At 40.4% G+C, this 25131-nt stretch overlaps 1 protein-coding gene across 2 annotated transcripts; it reads right to left on the reverse strand.

Moving 5' to 3' along the window:
• Positions 1 to 700: 700 nt before the first annotated feature.
• On the reverse strand, positions 701 to 24612 carry GFPT2 (glutamine--fructose-6-phosphate transaminase 2). Of its 2 annotated transcripts, XM_028718211.2 has the most exons (19): positions 24390 to 24610; positions 16570 to 16677; positions 15971 to 16069; positions 15355 to 15480; positions 14855 to 14913; positions 14381 to 14515; positions 13535 to 13596; positions 13217 to 13296; positions 12736 to 12853; positions 12164 to 12327; positions 11090 to 11185; positions 10873 to 10970; positions 9113 to 9233; positions 6639 to 6796; positions 6118 to 6232; positions 5366 to 5493; positions 4423 to 4590; positions 2702 to 2863; positions 701 to 1530 (listed from the first exon to the last, which is right to left on the reverse strand). In XM_028718211.2, exons 1-19 carry the CDS (start codon positions 24394 to 24396, stop codon positions 1486 to 1488), a joined length of 2049 nt encoding a protein of 682 aa, XP_028574044.1. In that variant the 5' UTR covers positions 24397 to 24610; the 3' UTR covers positions 701 to 1485. The 2 variants fall into 2 exon arrangements, with proteins under 2 accessions (XP_028574044.1, XP_028574045.1); XM_028718212.2 differs by lacking the exon at positions 11090 to 11185 and having other exon boundaries at positions 24390 to 24612.
• Positions 24613 to 25131: the final 519 nt, after the last annotated feature.

Consider the following 25131-nt stretch of genomic DNA (forward strand, 5'->3'; position numbering starts at 1 on the left):
ACCTTATCCACCATTAAGTCCAGGATATAAAATTAACTAATTATACCAGTAGATCCGACAGTGTCCACAATGCCAGGCCAAAAGATTGAAGAGGCGGCATCAAATCACAGCAGAGCCAAGGCTAATTAAGAACATAAGAGCAGCCACAGTGGACCACTGCCTCTGGAAGGCTTGCAATCAGGACATGAAAAAGTAATCCTCTCCTGTTGTTGACCTCCAGGAACTGCAAGTTTCATACATGCATCATAACTAATATCCATTGATAGACTTATCCTCTGTGAGATGTGTCTAATTTCCTTTTAAAGCTATGAAAACTAGTAGCTATTATCACCTCTAGTGCCAGTGAATTCCTCAAATTAATTTTTCATTGTGTGAAGAAATACTTCCTTTCGTCTGTTCTAAAGATACCAGTCAATTTCATTAGAGGTCCAGCACAATCTCCTCAAATAAATCACTTCTTTCCCCCTCACACCATAACCTACATGAAAACTCAGTCAAGAACATTTTGCAGTCAATAGTCTATTTAATTGCATAGCGTTTTGGTTGTACAATAGTTAAATATAAACATACTGAGCTCACACAACAGCCAATAGCCTACTATGGTTAAACAATACTATTCAAGAACATGAAGATAATTTGGCTCAAGTAAATTGGTATTTTGTTAAAAGGAAATTTTCAGCAAAACACAACTAAATCTGAATGATGTTTAAGAAACTTTAATTCACAATAGTGCAGAAGTTGTAAAGTGTAGATAGATGAAAGGATCTGTGGAAATACAGATACAATCCCATAACAGTAAATAAGAAAGGTTAATATAATAGGAAAGAGAATTCCAGTTAAAAATACAAAGCACAAACAGTAAAAGAACTTGTACACAATTAGTAAAATCAGCCCACTACTACAGGCAACCAACATACTAAAAATAACTTAAATGCTATACATTTGTGTATATATAAATACTTTGTATTTAGAACTAAGGCAGCAGTCCTATGCATATATACCAAGGAATAAATCCTACTGATTTCAGAGGGACTTACTTCTGAGTAAACATGTATGGATTCAGGCTGCATGTATAGTGTTGACTTATTCACAGTAACTCAAAAGTTATATACATATATTGCACAGTCGTAGAAATAGAAAACTGTTCATTAACCATTTGTAAACAATGCTTTTTCTTCCTTTCTTTGGCAATTTTATTATTTCAGCGATGTGGCAAGAGCACTTAGGTGCAAGGCAAGTAACAAATATTTAAAGGCACATTAAAGATCACATTAAAAAATAACAAAACATTCCCAAATACTTTCCAGTTAGCAACAGATCCATTGTACTGGTTTGTGGTTTCCACAGCCCCAAACCCCACTGAAGTAAACAGAATTATGTTTACTTTGCTTTGTAGAATCAGCATCATCAAAACAGTCTGCTAAAGTCTCACTGACAGAAATTCAATTTTGGATTATGGGTAACAAATCTTCTACTGTGCAATGCTTATTCCACAGTCACAGATTTTGCCAAATTCCTCGGAAAATCCACCTGGGGAAAAGAAAAAAAAATTATCCTCAATTCAATTTATAGGAGGCTTTTTCATTTAAGAAATTCATGTGCATCACTCAGTAAAACAGACTAAAAATAATAATCACCATACTAGCTGTATTCCTCCCCAAATTCTGAGAATGTGTTGGAAATACAACCACAGCTAGCTGCATCCCTTCCCAGCTGGCTTTGCCTGAACACTTTCCCTTGACCACTTCTCCCTTCTGTCTTCTCTCTACTGCCGTATTTGAACCATAACCCTGGGTCTCTGCTTCCTTCCCTACTTTCCTTCAGACCTTTCCGGCTATGGATCTTCCCTATAGATAATCTAGCAAAATTATCATCAAAATGTGAGAAAATGTATGAAAACTGAGACAGGTTACATTGAAACTGTGTAGTGTAATTGATCATGTACACTGTTAACCTGGGATTTAAAAGCAAATATGCCCCAGTTGTAAAACTCCCAAGGCACAAAAAAAAATTAAAACAATTGTTAGAGAAACAATATAAGGTTAAAAAACAAATAAAACAAGCAACAGCAATTAAAACAGATTATGCATTATGCATAAAATGAAAGCATTCACTGGCAATGGAGTTTTGGCACCAGACAATCCAGCATTCCATGGTCAGAACAACAAAACTGACAGGACCCTTTCTTCATTTAGCATCCACCTAAACTCTGAAGGTGGAGCACATTTGTATCCTGTCAGTGACTGACATCACTGTTGTGTAGCAGGAGCAGCAGCTCACCCAGGGGGCAGAGCCACAATGCATGCTTCCCAGCTGCTGAGTTGCTCACTGCCACTCGTTGAGAGGGGTGGGGCAAGGCAAAGGGGAGGTTGGCATGTCGCACAGGCATCTGCTGCAAACCGCTCCTTATAGCTTGGATCATGGGAATGTTCATGTCAAGAAAAATGGCCTGCGCTCCAAAACTATTTTTGTAATTGTGTAAACTTGTTTTCTCTGCTTTTAGCACTTGGAGCTTATGTTGCAGGGTAAAAGTAAATTAAATTTGATTTGCACTGAATTTCCATCTTAAGAGAGCACAACTAGGTCTTTGTTTAAATTCTATGTAATCATTCTTGTTTCAAGTCTGAAGAAACAGGGGAAGTGTCCAAGTGTGTTTGTATAAGTGCTTTAATTGGAGTGCCTAAATATAGAAGTAACTTACATCATATCCTCTGAGAACAGCCAGGTGGAATGAAAGCAGCTGTAGAGGGATAACACTCAAAACTCCTTGCAGGCAATCAACCGTCTGTGGAAGCTCAATAGTTTTGTAAGCAAATTTTGAGCTCTCTGTGTCTTCTCTAGAACACAATATAACAGGGCGGCCCTGCAAAGCAAGAAATCAAAGTTGATTAAAGGTTACATTTTCATTTCATCCATATTTTGCTGCGCATTTCAGACACTTTGCCAACATGCAGCAATTAATGTCAACTGAGCAAAATTTTATGTTCAAAGCCATTTTGCATATCTCTGTAAACCACGGTGATATATATTTTATGATACAACGGTATATAAATATTTTTATAAATTAAATAAACAAATTTCATAAAAAATACTGAAGTCTTTCACAATAATTATATATACACAATAAAAACCATGTAAGAACTAACATCGCAGAACACCTGCTAACTATTACCAACTCCGCGTATTTTAATTGTTATGCCTTGAAGCTTATGCAGACAAGTTAGTACGGAAGACAAGTGCCAAACCTCTACTGGAAAAACATTCCATAGTTTTACTGATGATGTAACATTTCCAAACCCATGGGCTATAAAAGAAATCCCTACTTTCTCCCTTTCTTTCCAGAAAAATACTAAATAAATAAATAAAAGGCCTTGGGAAATTGAAATGTGTGCAATATTGACATATCAAACCAAATGTTATGTACAACCTAAGAACATGAAATGTATTTTCCTAGTTCCAGCATGATATGCTTGCAGCTGTGTCTTCTGAGCGCATGCTTCCCTAGGCTGAAAATGTCCAGAGGAGCAACAGTTGCTGAGAGACACTTTCCACCTCATCTTATATCCAAAACTTTGTGCACTATAGTTCTAATGGCCAATTAAAGATACCTAATTTAGTGGTTATGGGACGCGGGTGGCGCTGTGGTCTAAACCACTGAGCCTCTTGGCCTTGCCGATCAGAAGGTCGGCGGATCGAATCCTCACAACGGGGTGAGCTCCTGTTGCTCGATCCCTTCTCCTGCCAACCTAGCAGTTCGAAAGCATGCCAAAAAGCGCAAGTAGGTAAATAGGTACCGCTCCGACAGGAAAGTAAAAGGCATTTCCGTGTGCTACTCTGCTTTCGCCAGAAGCGGCTTAGTCATGCTAGCCACATGACCCGGAAAAACTCTGCGGATAAACGCTGCCTCCCTCGGCCTGTAAAGTGAGATGAGCGCCACAACCCCAGAGTTTTCTGCGACTGGACTGAACTGTCAGGGAACCTTTACCTTTTTTATATAGTGGTTATCGCTGCAATTCCATAACTTGTGAATAGTGTGAAGACTGGTTGCTTTTGTCTGTCCTTAATCTCTACACCCAATCTATTTCATTAAATGATTCCAAGTTCTGGAGTTACTGAGAGAAGGGAGGAAAGGACATCTCTTTCCATGTCCTCCAAACCATACATATAGAATATAGAGTTGGAAGCGACCCCAAGGGTCATATTGTCCAACCCCCTGCAATGTAGGAATCTCAGCTAAAGCATCCATGACAAATTAAATTTATTGTGAATGGGAAGGCTCCATCCCTATGGCCATTTTGGTTGCCCTTTCTGACCTCACAGTTCTACTTTCTCTTGCCTATGACTACCCTTCATAATGATCATCTTGCAGGAAATGCACAGGCGATCTAGTCCTAAAAGTGACATGCTTACTAGGCAATTTACCTGGCGAGCAGTGACCTGCTGTAGAGCATTCTGGCACTTTCTGAAGCAGGGATCCTTCATAATGATCATGATAACTGGCATCTGCTTATCTATAAGAGCCAAGGGCCCATGCTTCAATTCCCCAGCCAGAATGCCTTCAGAGTGCATATATGTAATCTCCTTGATTTTCTGCAAAGCAAATGAAACAAGATCACAACCAAAGGACTGGGATAATAAAAAAGCATTTATTACGTTCAAAAATAATTAAGTGCAAGTAGGTAAAACTGACAGATGTTGTAATCCAAAGGACACTTTCATTGTGCCCGAAGTCCCGCAGGCAACATTTCACAAGTTATGTGGTTCTTTGGATCCTGACCTATGTACACGTATGGTTCTCATGCCCATATGCAAAACAGGAAGATCAGAGATGCCTTAAATCTAAGATCATAAACGCCACCTTCATTCAAGTTCAAAGTATGTTTGAGGTTTCCTGCACACAAGTCTTGATTTAATTAACAGAAGCTGCAAGGGAGCAATAGCTGATGTACTGAGCTCAAAATGAGAAAAAAGTGAAACATCTACACCCCTTTGTTCAGTACACAGCTCTTAAGAGTTTTTTGAAACAAAACCCATCAGATACACAATTTCCCCCCCTGAAAAGAACAAATTTTAATGGGTTGGATCCAGACTTTGCCTTCCATGGGAGGAAGGACTCTTTCTGTCCATGGCAGGCTTTATATATGCAAAAACCTAATGTATGCAAAAATGTTTTACTTACAGATGTAACCATATTTAATTATGTACTCATTTAACATATTCCTAAATTGCCCATCTGCTAATCTCGGGTTGGGATAAAATACAGGCAAATATTCCAGGTAAAACAATAAAAACAAACAACATCCAATTATGCCAAACAAAGAACAGGAAAAATATCACAAATAAAACCAAGATTAAGATTTCATACCAATGCACCTTCCAAGCAAGTGGCATAGTTGTAGCCACGACCCATAACCAAAAGTGATCGCTGTTTATATAGTTCAAGTGCCAGATCATGTATCTTCTCATCCAAGGTCAGTACTTCCTTGATCATCTCTGCCAACAGGTTAAAACCAATAATTATTTACGGTATTACAGAGCCCACCATTTCAAAAGTAGTAAAACAGAAGATGTGGCCAGGATTGCATGAATTCAGATTGATCAACTTTAATTTTATTTACTAGCAAAGCACAGTGTTTTGCTCCTTTAAAAGAAAAAGAAAAAAGATACACAGGGCCATTTTGAATAAAGATATGGAAAATTATTTTCAGTCAGTCCCTATGCTGAACACTCAATAGCTTTTAAACACATCTGTGAATACAGAGGATGATTTAAAAATCAATTTGGGGTTTGATTTGAGGCATTAAACAAGAGGCTATTCCATTTTATCTCTAAACTGTTTTCTCAATTGTTATTTTTTCCCTGAAGGTTCTGAACTCAATGCAGTACAAACTGAAGCTATGACAGTAAAATATGAGCACATCAAAATACAAAGTTGGATTAAAAATGGTTAACTTAATTTTTTAAAAATAAAAGCTAGGGATATTCCTTACTCACATAATAATTTGAAAAACGTTCTACATATCCCGTTTGAAATGGCCCACATATTCTTGAATTTTAGCATTCCCATATATATATATGGGAGTATATATATCATTTGAATGGTAAAAACATGCATACCAGGTAATGACTTCAGACCGCTTATGATTTCTTGTCTTCTGTTTTGCAAGGAAATTCTGTCTTCTGACATCAACAGACCAAACATTACAAGAGAGATGAACTGGCTGGTATATGCCTGAAGATTTTTTAAAAAGACATTAATTTGGCTTCCTTCACGTTTGCTCCCTAAACTACCTGCCTCAGCAAAATAATTTCTTACATTACGATGGCGTGGGAAGGGCTATAGGTCAGTGGCAGATCACATGTTTTACACTGAGAAGATGCCAGGTTCAATTCCTGACATCTCTAAGTAGAGCTGCAAAATACTCTTCCTGAAACCCTGGAGAACCACTTCCAATCAGTGCTGACAGTACTGAGATAGATGAACCCATCAGTGGTCTGACATAGCAGCATGCTACAGTGTCATAAAACATGGTGCTCTAGCACCATGCAAGGCTATTATTCCAGCAATCTGCAGAAATGCCTAGGCCTATGATTTGGTCAAAGAAAAAACCCGACCAATGACAGTACATATCAGTTACCTTTGTGCTTGCCACCCCAATCTCAGGCCCAGCATTGATATGCACACCACAGTCTGTGTCCCTGGATATTGAGCTTCCAACAGTATTTGTAATTCCAACTGTCAAAGCTCGGCGATCCTTACAGTACCGCAAAGCCATCAATGTATCAGCAGTTTCCCCTTCAATAAAAGAACATATTGACATTTATGCTTCATTCAGAATTGCAGCAGAATTATTAGCTTATTATATAAAGTCAGAAGAGATTGACTTGAAAAGGTTGTATGGCTAGAAATGTATAACCCATTCATAGAAGATCCTGGTGGACTGGCATTTCCATACTGTTCTGAGTTGGTGATATTGACACACAATTTGTAGTTTCTTGGTTCAGAATATGAAGCAATATTTTAAATACAAGCTGAACACTATGATCCTCAGGCTCTCCTCCAGCTTGCTTTTTAAGAACTTCTCCCGCCCATCCACCCAGCTGCTGGTGCACTGTTGAAAGCCAGAGGAAAATCCCTCCTACACCAGGAATCTAAGCTCTGGAGCCATAGGAAAGAGAGTGCAGTGTAGTAAGCTGGAATGTCTTACTAGGAAGACAGAAATTCAAATCCCCACCCTGAGTGACTTTGGAACAGTCACTGTCAGTCTGCCTAACACACCCTACGTCATCTTTTGAGGATAAATTTGGGTTGGGGGTAGAACAGTGTATACCAAGCTGAGCTACTTGGAGGAAAAGAGGGTTTTAAAAAAAATTATCAATAGCCGTTTGGCTTAATTGTCCAAATCAAATGCACCAGATCAGACGATAGAATGAGAATGTACTTTAGTCCTCCTTGACCCTTTCAGACTGGTTCATTGTACCTTTAGGTTTCATCTACAAAATTTTGCAGATCACATGCTTAAATTGCAACAAAGAGACTTGTAGTAACTTAAAGGAAATGAACACATTTTCATTTCGCATAAGCCCTTCATCCACTTCATCAGATGCATAATTATCTTAAATTGGCAGGAAGATAATGGCAGGAAATTGTAAAAAGAGGAGTCAAACAGCAAGGAAATGAAGATACACAGACTGTGAAAATTCAATTCAATCTTAAATTATCACCGTTATTATTCACAGCAACAGTAATTGGTGATCCAAGCAATTGCTAACTGGCACCTGTAGCGAACCGAAAACCATTATCCTTATTCATGCCCAGATTTACTGTATTAAAACGAAGCTTCATTATTAGGTCTAATTTAGCTATTTCATACTTATGTTGTGCCCATCTTGACAGAAGGGCCTTGAAGTCTACACGTCAGCCTTTGTTCCTCTATCCTGAAAACACTCGTACCAATTTACATGTTCTCCCTTTGACCTCAACCTGAGTGTTGCCTGACAGAAAATGTGCATCCTTTAGGACAACTTTGTTCTAATTAGGTTGATGAGATACTTAAAACTTAAATAAAAAGAATGGAGTAATTGGGAGTGACTAATGTTTGCTTATACTGTATCTTCTATTTCCTGGAATATTATCATTGTGTAAGCCCCATTGTCCATTGTTAGCAGCAACAAAAAGAAAAACACCACAGCAAAAATAGCACAGGGACAAAACCTGAAGTTAGTGCCAAATGGAAAACTCACTGGACTGAGAAAGCCTAATACATTTTGATAGTGTTTTTCTTCCTCAGAAGCAGCATTCCTCTCTGGTGGAAAACCTGTGACCCTCCAGATGTTGTGGGACTACTATTCTCGCCAACCCTAGCCAGTATGACCAATGGGGCAACCCAATCAGATGGGCAGGGCACAAATAAATTTTTTATTCTTATTCTTACTATTATTAGGAGTAATGAAGCCCAGCAACAATGGGACGGCTACACATTCCCCTCCTCTGCTCTATGCTCTCCTGCTATACCACAAAAGAAGCATTTAAGATTTCTCTCTCTATTTGGCACCAGTTCTTTTGCCTCTCACTGTTAAGAGATAACTTGAGGTATAGTGTCACTCTGCTGCCAAGTGGTTCTTTAGTTAATAAAGGAGGGTTCTGGCCTAACTTATCTACACTGTTATCTAATTGCCTCACCAGATACACTCTGCTTATTACATCCTTTACAAACTCTGAAAAGCCTGCTTTTTCCTTTGCAGTACATGATCAACAGAGAAATCTTACAGCCTTGACATAGGAATGCTATTTCCCTTTTAACACATAAAGCGAATTAGAGTAGTCATAGAATGTTATTTTATATTTCTACTGTGATATGCTTGTAGCAGTTGACATACAAAGCTCAGCTAGTAAAAAGCATTCAAAAATGTAGCCAGGAATCTATCACCTAGGTATGGAGAAAGGGACTGGGACATAGACTCAGGATGAAATCAGGTATGCCTGATCTCACTTGAGAGTGTAAAAAACCTACTCCAGACTGGCACTGAAGCTGTCACCAGCTCATGATAGATCTGAAAATCAAATAAAAAGCTTTGCCAAGATTAACATACAGCATAGATTAAAGCTCACCGGACTGACTGATGAAAAAGCACACATCGTCTCTAAAGACAGGGGTATTCCGATCCAGAAAATCACTGGCAAGTTCCACCATCACAGGTAACTCAGTTAGTTCCTCCAAAACTTGACGGGTCTGTAACCAACATAAAGATAGTAGAGCAAACTTCAGTCTTAACAAAATAAAGCACACTTAAAATTATCCTTGAAGTAGCTTTATATCAATGGATTATTTCTAGTATTTCTAAAATGAATAGCTATTCTGTAAAGTTATACAGCAGATGCACAATGCATTTCTTGGGCAGAAATAAACTATATTTGCCGAGATCACAAGTGAGGAGAGTGCTGTTGCATTTAGATCCCACTTGTGGTAAATGCTGACCACTGTAAGAAAAGGATGCTGGATTAGATGAGCTTTTGATCCGATCCAGCAAAACTCTTCTTATTTTTGTAGGGTATGTTACATAATGGATGGTTATTTTATTTTATTTTATTTTATTTATTTATATTTATTTATTTAAAGATATGGTGAGCATCTTTGGTGGCATGCTTCTGTCAGCAATAAAAGGCATTCTTTCTTACCAAGGCATCTACTGAACACTCTCTCTTTTTCTGCCATGTTAACCTGTCTATTATTTTTAAAAGTAGCAAGCAGGCAGTGGGGTAGAGCAGCAGAATTGGGGGGGGGGGGGTAACTTCTTGCTCTTCCCTCCCAGAACCATCCCATCTCCCTGTGGGCTGAGGCAGGAGGGTCTACTCCAGTGCTGGATTTAAGGCCATGTGGGCTGTTTCCCACAAGCCGAGGGAGCACAAAACAACAACAACAACAACAACAACAACAACAACAACAACAACAACAACAACAACAACAACAACATCACAACAACAACAACAACAACAACAACATCACAACAACAACAACAACATTTATCCAGGTAGCTACCGAGAAGATCCATAAAAAAGCAATTGTACCAAAAGGAATAATTGTGAAAATAAGAAATAATTGGGGGTGGGGGTGGGAGAGAGGTCAAATTTTGTCCTTGCTCAGAGTGTCAAATTATCAAAGCCCATCCCTGTCTAATCATCTGAGGTCCATGTCAGTGCACTTCAGGCACTGTTTGAAGCTCCCCAGGTCCCTTCAGCCTCTTTTCAGTCAGCTTCTCAGCCAGCACATCACTTGAGCCTAGCCTGCAGCCCTACACCTCTCTCACACTGCCCACCGCCAAGCATTTTCTCCCTGCTTGTCTTAGCTAGGACTCCACCCACCACTCTATCCGCTATGTCATCTTCCTGAGTAATAAGGAGTTCTGAGGCCTCAAGGCTGTCCCTCATCCCAGCTGTTTCTGATATGCCTTATCAAGTCACTTGGCAGGAAGGGGAAGCGGTCTGTGTTGTCTGCCCACAGGCTCTTTACCCAGCCATCCTCTACCAGCAAGTCTTGTTGACTGGGGGCTGTATTCTATCTCTAACCAGGCAGGAAACACAGGGTACAGCAAGGCCACCCCTAAGTGTCTTTCACAGCTTCTGCCCTGGTATGCAGCAGCAACACAGGGAACATGAGGTCAGGTGAGCGCTGCACCCAACCTCACCAAACACAACTGGGTTTATTATGGTATATTTATGCAGGTCCAATGTATTTTTATTGAGCACCACTATGTGAAAACTGATCAATAAACCTTTTATAAATAAAATAAAATAAGAATAGAAAAGCAAAATCCCTGTAGCCATACGTTTCCATTATCTTTCTTACATGTTCAAGAGTATACTGAACTTACAGCCACTGCAGCATGAAAACTGGTTCCGCAACCAATGATTATTAATCGCCTGCATCTTCTGATTTCTTTCAAATGGTCCTTCAAGCCACCTAAAAGAACTGTAGTTTCCATGAAACAGAAACAAGGAGATATCTTTAGTTCAGAGTAGGTTGCTAAAAAAAAAAAAAAGAAAGAATAGTGGCAATGTTGAGTGGAATTAAAATTTCCCCCATGTTACCTGTGTTGCTCTCAAAGTTCACCCTTCCTCTCATGGTATTGAAAACAGACTCCGGTTGTTCAAATATTTCCTTTTGCATGAAAGCACTGAAGTTCCCTGTTTTTATAAAACATGACTAGTTAAGTTTCAGACTGCCTTTCTTATTCCTGTTCAAATGAGACTTGAATTTGCAGCAAGAGTAGCCAAGCACAGTACAGCAATTTCAGCAAAAGTCAAAACTGTTGCTAGCGAAAGATTGGGCAAAGTTATGGGAATTCACTTCGTTATAAATATTAAATTCTACTAAACAATAACTAAACTTAATTAAAGATGAAGTTCTTCTGGTTTGGTGGCTGAAGGGCATTAGGGTGAGGCAGAGGGCTATGGATCAACTGCCTCCACGAACAAAACACCAGTGGAAATGCCTCCATGCACTGTGCTAAGACTCCACTGGCTTTTCTACTTCCACCCTTTCCTCCTAAACTGTGCTCCTGCCAGCAGACTGGGGTGGGGGCAGAGCTCTGCATCTCCAGATTTCTAGCCCTTGTGAAGGAGATATCGCAAGGACAAATGGAAATATTAACAGAAGCTTAACTTCTTTGGTGACGTAGCACATCTCTGTCATGTCATTCTAACCACCCAGTTTGCGGAATGTGTTTCCTTAGGCACATCTGCTAGGTGCAAGTGCAACTGATAACTTGCTGCCGATTAAAAAGCCACCTTGTTCACACTCGCATCTGCCAGCTACTGAATTTTCTGCCTATGTTTATTTACTGTTCATTGCTCAGATGCTTTACATGTTTCGAACAACATCATACTAATATTCATTGTTTTTATTAAATTTTCTTTATAGAAGTACACTTGAGGCCTTAAATATCAGCAGGACCAGTTTACAGCTCTGGGAAGACACCAGCTTCTAGAAATGATACTGAAGTATCATTATTGTCATTATTTTTAAACTGTCTTTTTTCCTCCCTGCCCATCTCTAGCGCTGTTCCTGTGGCTAAGGTTTGACCAGAAAGGCACCTGGTTTCTAATGGATAAATGTTTTCTTCATATGCCCTTGGACCAGCAAGATTGTTCAGCTGCCCTTACCTTTCATGATTTGCTGCAGTTCCATCTGCAAAGTCTGTATGATCCGAGATGGGTCATCGCTAGCGCAGCGTTCTAGCCGATGAATAGAAAGCTTCCCTTCAGCCACTGCTGCAATGTCATCGTCTTCTAGAAAGATTACTCTGTTGGTGTGTTCAATTATAGCACTACAAACAAGAATGCAAAATCAGCTAAGTTACAGAATCTCCATTTAAATTTGTTCTATTTGCATGTGCAAAGTCTAAGAGTAAAAAGGAGCTTGGATTATGTACACATCTTGGTCACAACTCAAAGATGGGAAAGTTGCAACACCAAATGAGCATTTGGTAGCCAAGTTCTATAAAGGCTCTCACATTCAAAATGTCAGCTCCAGCCAGCATGGCCAGTGCCAGAGATGATGGGAAGTGTATTCAAGAAGCAATGTCTGAAGGGTTACAGGTTAGCCATGCCTGGATTAGAAGCTGCAGCCAGCAGCAGCCTGTCCCACTGATTTACATTTCTCCATTGAATTACAAAGGTAGGGTAAATAACTAAACTGATCCTGCTAACATAGATCACACATATTTTTCAGTTACCTTGCATCTGAAGCAAAGAAAAATTCAACCGCTTTATCTCCAACAGCATGAAGGCAGGTAGAACTATCTAGTCTTTTCATTCGTGTTTTGCATCGATTCTTTACATTTTCAATGTTGCCTGCCAATTAAAAAACACACACACACAACTGTGAAGATTGATTCATTATGTAGATCAAATACAGAATTACATAATTTTAAAACAGGTGTAGCAAAGGTTCTTCCTCCCTCTTCCCCACAATCTGCCCCCTAAATATGGCCTGGGTTTCCACTCAATGCTCCAGAACAGATTTGGGGATGCACACAGGAGGAGGGGGTGCTATCACTAATCCTTGTGCTGATACAAATATTTCACTGCCCTAAATGTCTACCTGTGGGGTTTCTAGTGACATGAGCATTTCTGTGTGTGTTTAATGAACTCACTTCCTCAACAATTCTGTAACAAAAGTAAGACCTGTATGATTATAATGGTTTAATAACTTACATGTTCTATATAGGACAGGGATTTGTTCAGTGGAAAGCTTAGATTCACTTCGAACTCCAATAAGTAGTGGACTCCCCCTCCTGTCAAATAATGAAACAACAGGCAAATTAGTTATAAAACTTTTATTAAGGATAAACCGAATGTTTCAAACAAAAAATATCTACTAAAAACCTTTCCTGTGTGCTTGTCTATTAATATGGACCCCACCAAATGTAAAAAAAACCTCTTAAAACTATCACGTATAAAAAACCCCACAGAGCTTTACATATATTCTCAGCTTCTATTACACAGTAATGGACATTAAATACTTTTACTAACCTGGTAGCAATAGCTTCCCCTGGGTAGTGGATACTTTTGAAAACCAGTGCAAAAGCTCCTTCCTGCGAGGGGGGGGAATTAAACATTAGTAGGTTGGGGGTGGGAAAGAGGATGGCATGGATGATAGTTACACCCAGGGTAAGATCCTGTCTTATTATCTCTAATGACCCTTTGAGAAAAAATGAATCTTTTGTCAATCGGCATCAAGGAATTGTCAGAAACAAAAGATTATCACAAAATGAGGAGGTCAAAAATGCACAAGCCAGCAATGCTAAACACACGTGTGGGACTAATCCCCATTAAATTTAGTCAGGTTAGAGTAAATATTGAGTAAACAGAGAGGAAGGAATGAACTGTCCCAAACCATGATGGAAGAAAATGTACCTTCACTCTACACATTCAGCTTTGGGATCTATGGTCCCAGGGCTATTAAACTAACAAGGAAGTTTAGAAATCTTTTAACTGATGCTATAACTTTTCATCTGAGAACTATAGAGGAAGACAAGAGATGGTAAATGGCAAGACTGTGCTCTGGTTATTGCAGTTTGATATTTCTGAAGGAAAAGAAAACCATTGTGCTCAGAAATACTACAGTTTCCTCTATTTCTTCTGGGTTTGCACCTCACTCTTAACCAGCAGGCACAGGGCTGCATGTAACAAGATGGTATTTTTATTAAAAATGAAAGCAAAATAAAACATGGAATTGAAAGAATTCTTTAAAGTTTTCCCAATGGAACAAAACTGAGTAGTTATTTCCACATTTTAACTTCATACATGAAAAGTAGTTTCATATTGTCTTAAACATTATTTATTATAGGAAATAAAGAGAGAAAATTTCCCACTCACCAGCTGATGAATGACTCTCTCAACCAAGACAGAAAAACTTATGTCTTCAGACTCCCGGTTGTCATACACATATTTGATCAGCTTTGGAATGGTTTCAGTATCTGTTTCAGATTCAAACTCATAACCTTTGGTTTCCTGGAATAGTGGGGTGTTTTTTTAAAAGAAAATGTTTAGATCTGTGTGTGACCATCAGGATTTTAAGACTGCATACAACATAATCAAGTGTCATCTACAGTTTCAATCACAATTACCATCATTCCTATCACCTACCAAAAATCACATAGAGAAACTTCATTTCATCCAATAAACACTTGCCTGATCACAAGCCCCACTGAACTAGGTACAAATGATTTCATTAAGCCAAGGTTTGGCTTAGCGCATCGTGAGAATCAGGCCATAGAGCAAAAGCTAACCAGGCCACTGAGCTGAAATGGCACACACACATTTTGGGACATCCCGTTGTTTTCAGCTTACCAAAAACTTCCTTAGGTCTTTGTAATTTGTGATGATCCCATTATGGATAACGACAAATTCTGAAAGAAATAGGAAAACACAAAAAAAGGGATGAGCAATAACAGCTTAATTCAATCAAAGATTGAAAGTTGGAACCTTTTCTAAATAGCATTTTAAATCGGCAAAGTGCTTTACATTATTTTCCTCTTTCAGTGACTGTGTCAGGCTGCTGTCACTAGATTTTTGGTAATGAAAGGAGTTTTGTAGGAATTCCAATCTGATTTGTGAATGGAATCCTGGCATTCTAGCCTTAGATGCTTCTGATTCCCTAATTTCATGAATCCTTGGAGTTGCACCTTTGCAAAACCACAACATTCCTTTGTGTAAGAAGAAAAAATATCTGACGTAATCACCAACCTTATCTAATATGCACAAACAATTCATTTCCAAAGTTGGTTTCCAAAGTTGTTTCTGGGAATTTCTACTCTGGTGCAACTATAGATTTTTTAGAAGGTACCTACCGTTACTTTTATCTGATCGTTGTGGGTGACTGTTCACTGCATTTGGTGCTCCATGGGTTGCCCAGCGAGTGTGAGCAATACCAAAATGTGTCTCGAAGTCTGCCTTTAAGTCTAGACCATCTTGTTCTGTATACAAAATCAAACGCATACACACACAAATCAATCCCAACCACTTTTAATTCAAATTATAGTCACAAAAATATGTAATATTTGATGCGTGAGGGCCGACCAAAGTTGTTGAGCTTTTTCTCGTAGGATTTTCTTAAGATTTTACCCCAGGTAACACCTCAGGTTACAGACTCCACTAACCAGGGAGGCCCCATTAGCTAAGGTGGTACCTCAGGTTAAGAACGGTTTCAAGTTAAAAACAGACCTCCGGAATGAATTAAGTTCGTAACCCTAGATACCACTGTACTGCCACAAGGGCCAGATTAAATTGACCGGTGGGCTAGATTAGGCCCCCGAAATGGACTTTGGACATGCCTGATACACAAACCACCACAGTTCACAAAGAAGAGCAATGGATATGCTAGCTTAGAGGTGGAGAACTTCAGCCTGAGCCCTTGTGCTGGTTGTTAGTAAGGCTTGTTAGTTGAATCCCACCCTTTCTACTCACTTTGCAGCTCCTCATCGAGAGCCTTCACTTTTCCTCTTTTCTTGACCAATTTAATGTACCTTTCCTTATCTTCATTATCATTCCCATCAATTGCAACACCTGAAATACAGAACACAACTTATTGTACAGTCTTAGTTAACACATACAATTGCTTACACAGCCAGATGAATGTTTAGGCAACTGGTGTTGAGGTAAAGCATTTGTATTGCTCATCGTACCTTAGACAAGCCCCAAATGATTTAAAAGCAGCAAAAATTCATGAGGGCACTAGGTGGAGGAATACCTCTACCTACTAAAATAAAATAAGCAGCCCAATGTAAGGATGTTTAGATTGTTCTGCCAAGCTCTAATTATCATTGATGGCTATACCTGCCTCTCATTGCCATTCAACTCCCACCTTAAAATCTTCTCCTTTATGTACTTGCCAGCTAAGATGTCATTTTATGAATCTGATGAACTGAACTAGAGTCCACAAAAGCTTATGCCATAATAAATTTATTAGCATTTAAAGTGCCACAATACTCTTTTGTTTTTCTTACAGTATGAGACCAACTTGGCCACTGCTGTGGAAATTTTGCACAACAGGATTGTTCACATACCTGCAGAGTCATATCCCCTGTATTCTAGTCTCTGTAGCCCTTTTATGAGAGTTTCAAATATCTCCTTCCTGGTCCGAGGCACCCTGTAGTTCAGATACGCAAAGATTCCTGTTGGGTATTGAAAAGAAGAATGATAAGCTGGTACTTTAATATGCTTACACAACATACTCAGAAGCACATATAAAGTCTTATAAACTCAAAGTGCTACATTTTACAACAAATCCAATAAGGCTTAATCCTATCATTATAGAGGTTTGGGGCTTTGTTTTGTTACTCAGTTGAAGTTTGTTATGTAGTTAAGCAACAACCTTTAGAATGGGGCAACCCAATCCAATATCATAAAGTGTTGCACAATTTTAGTCAGTATCAAGGGTTTAATTTATTTGAGTGACATTCCCAGGTTAGGACACCAATTAACGGGTTGTTTTATGCATACTTGTCAACTGACTGATCAAATTACTGTCAACTGACCAATAAATTGACCACCTACTTTGATCATGGTCAAATATTTCATGAAGTCAAGAACACTAACTGAGGTGGAAACTTACTGCATATTATAGTGTATTGTCTTTTGTTACCATGGCCAGGGAACAGTTTCATCCTTAACAGTTAAACTAATTTGTTTTTGTAATTAGCATCATACAGGTTGATGCTTAACAGACAGTCCCAATCCTCAGATTAGCCATGCTGGAGAGGGTTTGGATGAGGGGGCCACCTACTCAAACAGTGGGTAGGTAGAAGAAACCGCCAACAGCACCCTACTGCCAATAGCCAGCAGCATTTTGGGGACAGGTGGGGGTCAAAGCTGGATCCTTTTTTGCTGCTCTTTGCTACTCCAGATTGGTAGGTGCTGTAACTAAAAGCCAATTTCCCTTCCCTACAGCATTCCCTTAAGCCACAGCTTTGTACCTTTTTTCTTGGCCAAATAAAATTAATGCTTTACAAACAGTTGGCAATTATTTGACAATATCTGACCAGTCAGTTGACGAAATAATTTCAACTGGTCTGAATTCCCAGCCCTAATTTATTCAAAAATCCCTTCAGAATGTGAGATGTATTAATTACAGTGATCTTTTCCCACTTTTCTTTTCCATTTTTATTCTTCATCCCTGGTATGCAATCTTTCCAATGTTGGTACTCCTTTGGAGATATCTTACAGATAGGCTACAACAGATTTGGGCAAGAGTTGGGCAAGCATATAATTGATTATGTACCTGAAAACTTCTGTATACTCCCTTGTTTGTTTTGTTATGGTTAATCTCCCCCCCCCCTTTTTGATACTGTACATAAGATGAAATTATAAATAAACAAATGAGTATAAATGAGAAACTGTGTATCATTTAGTATCCACATCTGAAACTACACATGTCATGTCAAATATGTATTATCTGACACCAAGAAGGATTTGTACTTTGGGAGCAAAAGTTAGTCAGCAATTTCCCACCCCTCAAAAGAAGATGTGCAAAGCGGATATTTTTACAACAGACCTGAAAAGGAAAACTTTTTAGAATATAACTGAGATTTCACAAAGCCTGTTACATAACAACCCCCAGCCCAATGTATTGAAGACTTGTGTTTTTGTTTGGTTTTCTGTTAAGACATATCAGTTATAACTCTTGCCTGCAAATAGTAACATTAAAAAGTTGCCCCGAGGCAGCAAGAAAGTCTGTTAAATTTATGGCTATTAACATTTTTTCCATGTGCTCAGCTCAAATTCTCTGCTACTTTTCCAGAGAAGTGTTTTAAACATTTCTGCATATCCTCATTTTTAAGAAAAGAAATTATCCTTTTGCTGCTTTCTGAACCAGTGCTTTACAACATGTATATTTCAAGACCTGCATTAAGGCATTATGTCTTTATGTGTATTATCACTTCAAGGAAGGCCTCTTTTGAGGGATCTGTCCACAATGCAGCCAGTGTCCTGTGTTTGGTAAAGGTTCCTTGTTTATACTGAACTCTAGCACTGCTACTATTCATGCATACCAGGAGACTCAGAAGCCACTAGAGACTTCACTGAAAATGATAGCAGAGCCTGGGCTGCCAAGGAATATATTACAGATTCTTTGGGTCATGGGAAAGAAATTTTCCTTTCAAGCACACACATTCTATTGTGCCTTCTATTAACTTATTAACTGCTCACTTTCACACACAAGGAGGCAAAAAATTCCCAGCACAGAGTCAATACCATTAAATGTCAATGGGCATGCATGCTCTTAACTCCATGCTAGACTGTAGCCAAACCCTCTACTGCTTGTTAAACTCATTCCCCTTCTCACATACTTCCTTCCACAAACAGATTGTCCTCTCTCTTCTAATTGGGTTTATGTGCTGCTCAGCTGGACACTGTGAGAGCATTAGGAGCTGTTTAGAAATAGCCTATATTTTAGAGCAAGTCAGTATGAATTTGGTAGTGATCAGGCAGGAACCTGAACTTCAGTAGCTGATATAGAGTTTTTAGAGAGGCAAAAATAAGTACTGTGGTACCTCAGGTTACATACGCTTCAAGTTACAGATGCTTCAGGTTACAGACTCCGCTAACCCAGAAATAATACCTCGGGTTAAGAACTTTGCTTCAGGATGAGAACAGAAATCGCGTGGCAGCGGTGCGGCGGCAGGAGGCCCCATTAATACCTCGGGTTAAGAACTTTGCTTCAGGATGAGAACAGAAATCGCGTGGCAGCGGTGCGGCGGCAGGAGGCCCCATTAGCAACAGTGGTGCTTCAGGTTAAGAACAGCTTCAGGTTAAGTACGTACCTCCGGAACGAATTAAGTACTTAACCTGAGGTACCACTGTATTTGCCTTTTTAAAAATAAGTATTGCTACAATGTGTCACAAACGTTACAAAATCTGAACCAGACCTCTTCCTTTCCTGAAACTGAAGAATCTGTTGTTGTTCCATCATAATTATTTTTAAAATAAAACAAAACGTAAGTTCGTTTTTGGCCTGAGCTTCTAGCACAAATTGCAAATACAGTTTTAAGTTTCATTTATTGCTAATGCCATTACCTTTTATGAGTGGCAGCATTAGCAAGGGGGGGGGAAGCTTGAAACTGAATGATAATTTTTTCAAGTATAAGTCGGTGATAGCAAAAACAGTGATTTTTTTCTTGCAGCAACTTGGAGACAAACAAAACGTGGCACAGGCTTATGTGGACAGAGCTATAGAAAACAACCACAGAATGAACAATGTTTTGAGTTTTACTGAGTTTTATTGAGTTGTACAATAAACCTGTTATTGTTAACTGGACTATTTCCCTTTTGACCTCATTATCCTCACTTCTTAGACCCTACTTCCCAGCCAAAGCTCCCCAAAGCACAGCTTCACGTTACAGCCTTCAGCATGCTGTTGTCTTTATCATGCAGGAGATAACAGATGACATTAAGTACTCCTACTTACAGCTGACTTAATCATTTGGTTTGATTGAAGAAAAACTGAAAAGAATCGGGTTGCTTTTAAAGGATCGCACAGAAGGAATTGTGTACAGGAAAAGACTCAAGTTACAAAGGCGGGTGAGGGAAAGAGCCTTCATGCTTTGTGCTGGCACTTAAAAAACTGAAGTTCAAGCAAAATAAAATAAAATAAAAATTCCTTCCAGTAGCACCTTAGGGACCAACTAAGTTAGTTACTGGTATGAGCTTTCATGTGCATGCACACTTCTTCAAGCAAAGAGTCAGCTAGAAGTTGCACAAGCTCATCTTTGTTTAAAACCGCTCCCTTTATCTCTCATCAAGGCTTTGAAATTCTTGCTTCCTCTTTGAGGAATGCAACTGGTGGGTAAAGAAAGGGTCATTGAGAGTTTTCCAGTGGGGAAATTCCTCAAGAAACGTCAGTACTTGTAAGTTTACCAGGATCAAGATAGGGGTGTCTCATAGTTTGAGACTAATGAGTCAACACTCCACTCCTTCAGCTTTTAAATATGTACTGCCTTAGAGCATTAGAGACCTACCATTTATCTTCTACACTGGGAACAGTATTCTGCAGCAGTAATTCTATTTGATTAGGCTCCCACTCTAGCTACTTTGTATCTCTGTGGTTCATAGAAAATAGTCCATCTTCAAGTGCACTGATTTCTTCCTGCCATTCTATAATCTCAGAACTGCAGTTCTGTATTAGTAAAGGCAAAGGGACCCCTGATCATTAGGTCCAGTAATGGCTGACTCTGGGGTTGCGGCGCTCATCTCATTTATTGGCCAAGAGAGCTGGCGTACAGCTTCTGGGTCATGTGGCCAGCATGACTAAGCCGCTTCTGGCAAACCAGGAAACGCCGTTTACCTTCCCGCCAGAGCGGTACCTATTTATCTACTTGCACTGGGGTGCTTTCGAACTGCTAGGTTGGCCGGAGCAGGGACTGAGCAATGGGAGCTCACCCCGTCGCAGGGATTCAAACCGCCGACCTTCTGATCGGCAAGTCCTAGGCTCTGTGGTCTAGACCACAGCGCCACCGGCGTCCCTTCCAGTTTTGTATTATCATGGAGTTAATTTGACAAAATGATTAGTCCCCAATACTTCAGTTGCAGCTGTGCACCATTTCCAGGCATGTTACTGAACCTTAAGCTTTAATCCAGTTAAATAGCTTTTAAAAAGTCGTTACTCACATTCTCTCGACAGCCATTAGTATTACTGCTACAGAGAACCCTCATGTTCAGAGGTAGTACCTTCAGAACAGAGATGAGAAACCCATAGCCCTCCAGATGATACTGAAGCCCACTCCCATGTTCCCTAATTACTGGTCCTGCTGGCAAAAGTTGGAGTCCCACACCTGGACATTCGTAGGTTTCTCATATCTGCTTGGATTTCAGATACTGGAGGGCAAGCCAAAGGGGAAGGCTGCTGCCTTCAACTCCCATTTGAAAACTTCACAGAAACATCTTCCAAGATCAGGCTTCAACAACCTGGTGCCCTCCACATGTTTTGGACTACTATCCGTATCCGCCCCAGCCAGCATGGCAAAAGGTTGGCAAAGGTCAGCCTTGAAAGAACCATGTGTAAAAACGCTGGCTTAGGAAATCCGCAGGTAAGTCTTTAAAAAGGGATCCACAGTCAGATTTTTTTCTCATTTCCCCTTTATTTCATGGAGCTCATGTTTAGGTCTTCCACAAAAGATTGTCACAAAAATCCACCATGTCCAATCTGGCGTGGTACTAAAAGAGCTTCTATGAATGGTTACAATGGCTAAAATGTTTTGATTTGAAAGACAGTTAAATTGATATTTTAATCTACTCCTAGATGATACCTGATGGGTGCTTATTTTCTCTGTTTAAAATTCTATTTTACCTCTCTGATTATTATTTTTTGGGGGGAGGGGGATTATTGGGTTGTTCTTGTTTTTATTTTGATTATGCATTTTGTGTTTTTTATATTGTGATTTTATCCCATGAACTGCCCTGAGACCTGTGGGTATAGGGCAGTATATGAATGCAATAAATAATAAATAATATACAATGGAAGAAGCAACATCACCAAAAGCAAGCAAGCTACAGCTGTGTTCTCAGGACTGAACAAGGTTGTCAACCTCTGTTAAAAGTTTTTAAAATATATGGCTTTTTAATGTATTATATGTTTTGAATTTTTCTTCTGAAAAATAATTATGCTTTTAAAACTTCTTATATAACCATGCTTGTTTCGCCAAGAGTATTTTAAAGGAGTTTCAGCTACAAGCAGGAATCTTTCACTCCCCACTTTCAGTGACATTTTTGGAACAGTGTTCTTATTTACATATTCATTTTGCATCACCAAAATTGCCTGGTTGCTATGGCAGCAGTGAAGGGTGTTAGAAAGGCTAAGTGCACTGAAATCACATACTTGTTGTTACTTCACACTGAGTCAGCTATACCACTCCTTAGTTAAAACTTAGTTGAACAGTGTAATATCCCTGTTTCCTGCTCTACAACCACAGATGTGTTGCTTTTAGTATTTAGTATTATTTCAATTTCTGGTTACAAAATCTTGAATTGTTAACCACAGGTAATATGGGTCATTTCTGATAAGATCTTCTTTAGCGCAGAAGGGTCACTTAATGAAATTCAGGTGGAACAGAATCTTCTTATACTGATAAAATAAGGCACTACTTGTCCACCTTTCAAAGATAACACATTGCTTTGACTGTGACGGTGGGTGATTTCCTGTTCTGAATGTACAAATCTGAAGCCATCTCTTTTCAGCTTTGGAATTAATAATGTCCAATCCAATTCTCAGACATAGGCTCGGGCATTTATTCCATACCTATTGATGTATTCCATTCCTTTTTACTTGACTTAACATATCTTCAGCATCCTTAGATTTTGTTTCTTTTAAGGGTAATTATCCTAAAGCATTTCTCATTTGCTCAGATGTTCTGAAACAGCAATTATATCATAAGGAATGGAATTGCAGGCACAGATTTGGTGATATGCTCATATATATGCCTTTCTGCATATGTCTAGGCCCTTTTATCAGGATTATGCTGCTATCACACCAACAGTTAAGCCATTTTCAGATGTTCAAAAGTGTATTTGATGAATGCACATGATGGGCGGGGGCATAATGGTAGCAGGCTCCTCCTCCTCCCTCCCAGGCTAAATAAATACAAGAGACCATATGTGCAGAGGGCTCTGTTCTTGTAAACAGGGGCCGTGTGCCACCACCGATGCACATACAATGAACATTCTTTTTAAAAACATTTGACTAAGGAAGGCTATTGTCTGAAAGGTGCAATTCCATGTTTCCTAGCACTGGTTGAACAGTGATGCACAAAAGTGACTTGTGCCCAAGCTGTACCGAGTCAGATGACCCATTTACCATGAACACAGGGCAATCCAGGAAGGGAAAGTTCCTGGCCATGTGATTTCATGAGCCTTTAAATGGCAATCCTTTGGTCTTTGCTTTGTGGCGCCAAGATCTCCCCACGTCTTTACTTATTTCAAGGGGGCATGAACTGAACATTTCAAATGTTGCCGTCTGCCAGTGTCCCATTGAAAGAAAGCCCTCAAAATACCTTTTAACCATGTAGGAGAGGTCAGCATCTTCGACCAGAAAACCTCTTTTTATGACTTGTTCAGATTTTCTTCCAAGTAGGAAGGAGACGCTAACCGTTACTAATGCAAGGGAAACTATTGCTCAGAAACATTTGCACGCAAGGACATTAATGTCAATTAAAAATACATTTTGCAAGTCTTTCTGGAATTTCAGTTACCTGAAGCATTTAAAGGACCAAGATTGGAGGGGGGAGAGAGAGAGAGAGAGAGAGAGAGAGAGAGAGAGAGAGAGAGAGAGAGAGAGAGTTCCTCTTGTCCCCCTTTGCTGAGAGAGCTAAGTTTAACAGCTCGGCTTTGCTCTCATAAAGAGCATGGAGCGTTAAACTCCTCCATAAGCAAACAAACAAAACCTCTGGAGGAGGGAAGCCAGGGCAGAGCACACTGCTACTACGGTCGCCTTGCAGCTCAATGGCTACCCAGAGGAAGCAGAGGGCACAGCAATAAAAGCATCCGGATGGCGAAGGCGGGGGGGGGGGGGACTTGACTGGGAAAGGAAGCGCTAAGCATCTCTTTCTGGGGGGAGGCGGGGTCAGGGTTTCAGTTCATTCCCCTTTCTGACTCCCTAGAAAATAATACGGCTCTGCTTCCACAAAATCTACACAGGTCCCCCTCCCCGCAAAAATGGAAGGGCCCCTCCGTATGGTTAGAACAGCAGCAAGGCATGCCAAGTCTCCCTTTGCAAAGTCCCCCCCCCCACCTCTCCGAGTGGATCTGCCCGCAGCCCTTTTCCATGATGCCTGGGCTCCCTCGCGCTCCGCATCTAGAAGCGCAACAAAGCAGCCCCCGGGCTCGCTCACTCACTCACCGCACATGGCCGATGCTCGCTCGCCCGCCCGCGCTCGCGCAAGAAACCCTCCTTCCCTCTCGCCGTCTCCCGTCGGGTACCAGCAAAGCACGCCGAGTGCAGCACCGCGTCGCTCCTCCGCCGGCCCCTTTTATAGCGTGCCTTGGACCAGCCCCCTCGGCGGGTTCATTGGCTGAACGCGCAAGAAGGGAGTTCAGCGCCGTGTGGGGGGCGGGAGGCGTGGGGTCCCCCCCGCTTCTGGCTGTCGCCCTCCCCTGTGGGGCCGAGCGCAGACGGGGCGAGAGGCGCAGGCGCGGACCCTTCGCGGCCTCGGCGCTTCCCGCCTGGCTTGTAGCGGCAGCCTGAGGGCACCGTCAACCGGCGTCGCGACTCTGCAGTGAGCCGAAGGCGCCCGGTAGCGATGGAGGAAGGCGGGCGTGCCTCTTACTCCCTGCTAGTGGGTTTCATAGACAACGCAGGTCTCTTCCGGGGTGTCTTCGTCTCACAACAACAACCCCGTAAGATACGTGAGGCTGAGAGAGAAGCATAGGAACATAGCTGTCAACTTTCCCCTTTTCTTGCGAGGAGTCCTATTCGGAATAAGGGAATTTCCCTTTTAAAAAAAGGAAACGTTGACAGCTATGCATAGGAAGCTGAGCTCAGGCCTCATCGGTGCCCTTTAACACAGTCAGTCTTCTTGGGCCCATTTTGTTCTCTGAGTAGAGAAGCTTTACGAAGCACGGCCAAGTGCAAAAGTCAAACG

The sequence above is a fragment of the Podarcis muralis genome, chromosome 2, assembly GCF_964188315.1.
Source record: "Podarcis muralis chromosome 2, rPodMur119.hap1.1, whole genome shotgun sequence".
In the NCBI taxonomy this organism is placed as follows: domain Eukaryota; kingdom Metazoa; phylum Chordata; class Lepidosauria; order Squamata; family Lacertidae; genus Podarcis; species Podarcis muralis.

Coding starts and splice junctions, on each gene's coding strand:
- GFPT2 (XM_028718211.2), bottom strand. Junction 9,234..10,872: donor GTTTTCATGCTGCAGTGGCT/GTAAGTTCAGTA, acceptor TGTTGGTTACAG/ACCCGTCAAGTTTTGGAGGA. Junction 1,531..2,701: donor CTGTTCTCAGAGGATATGAT/GTAAGTTACTTC, acceptor TCTTTTCCCCAG/GTGGATTTTCCGAGGAATTT.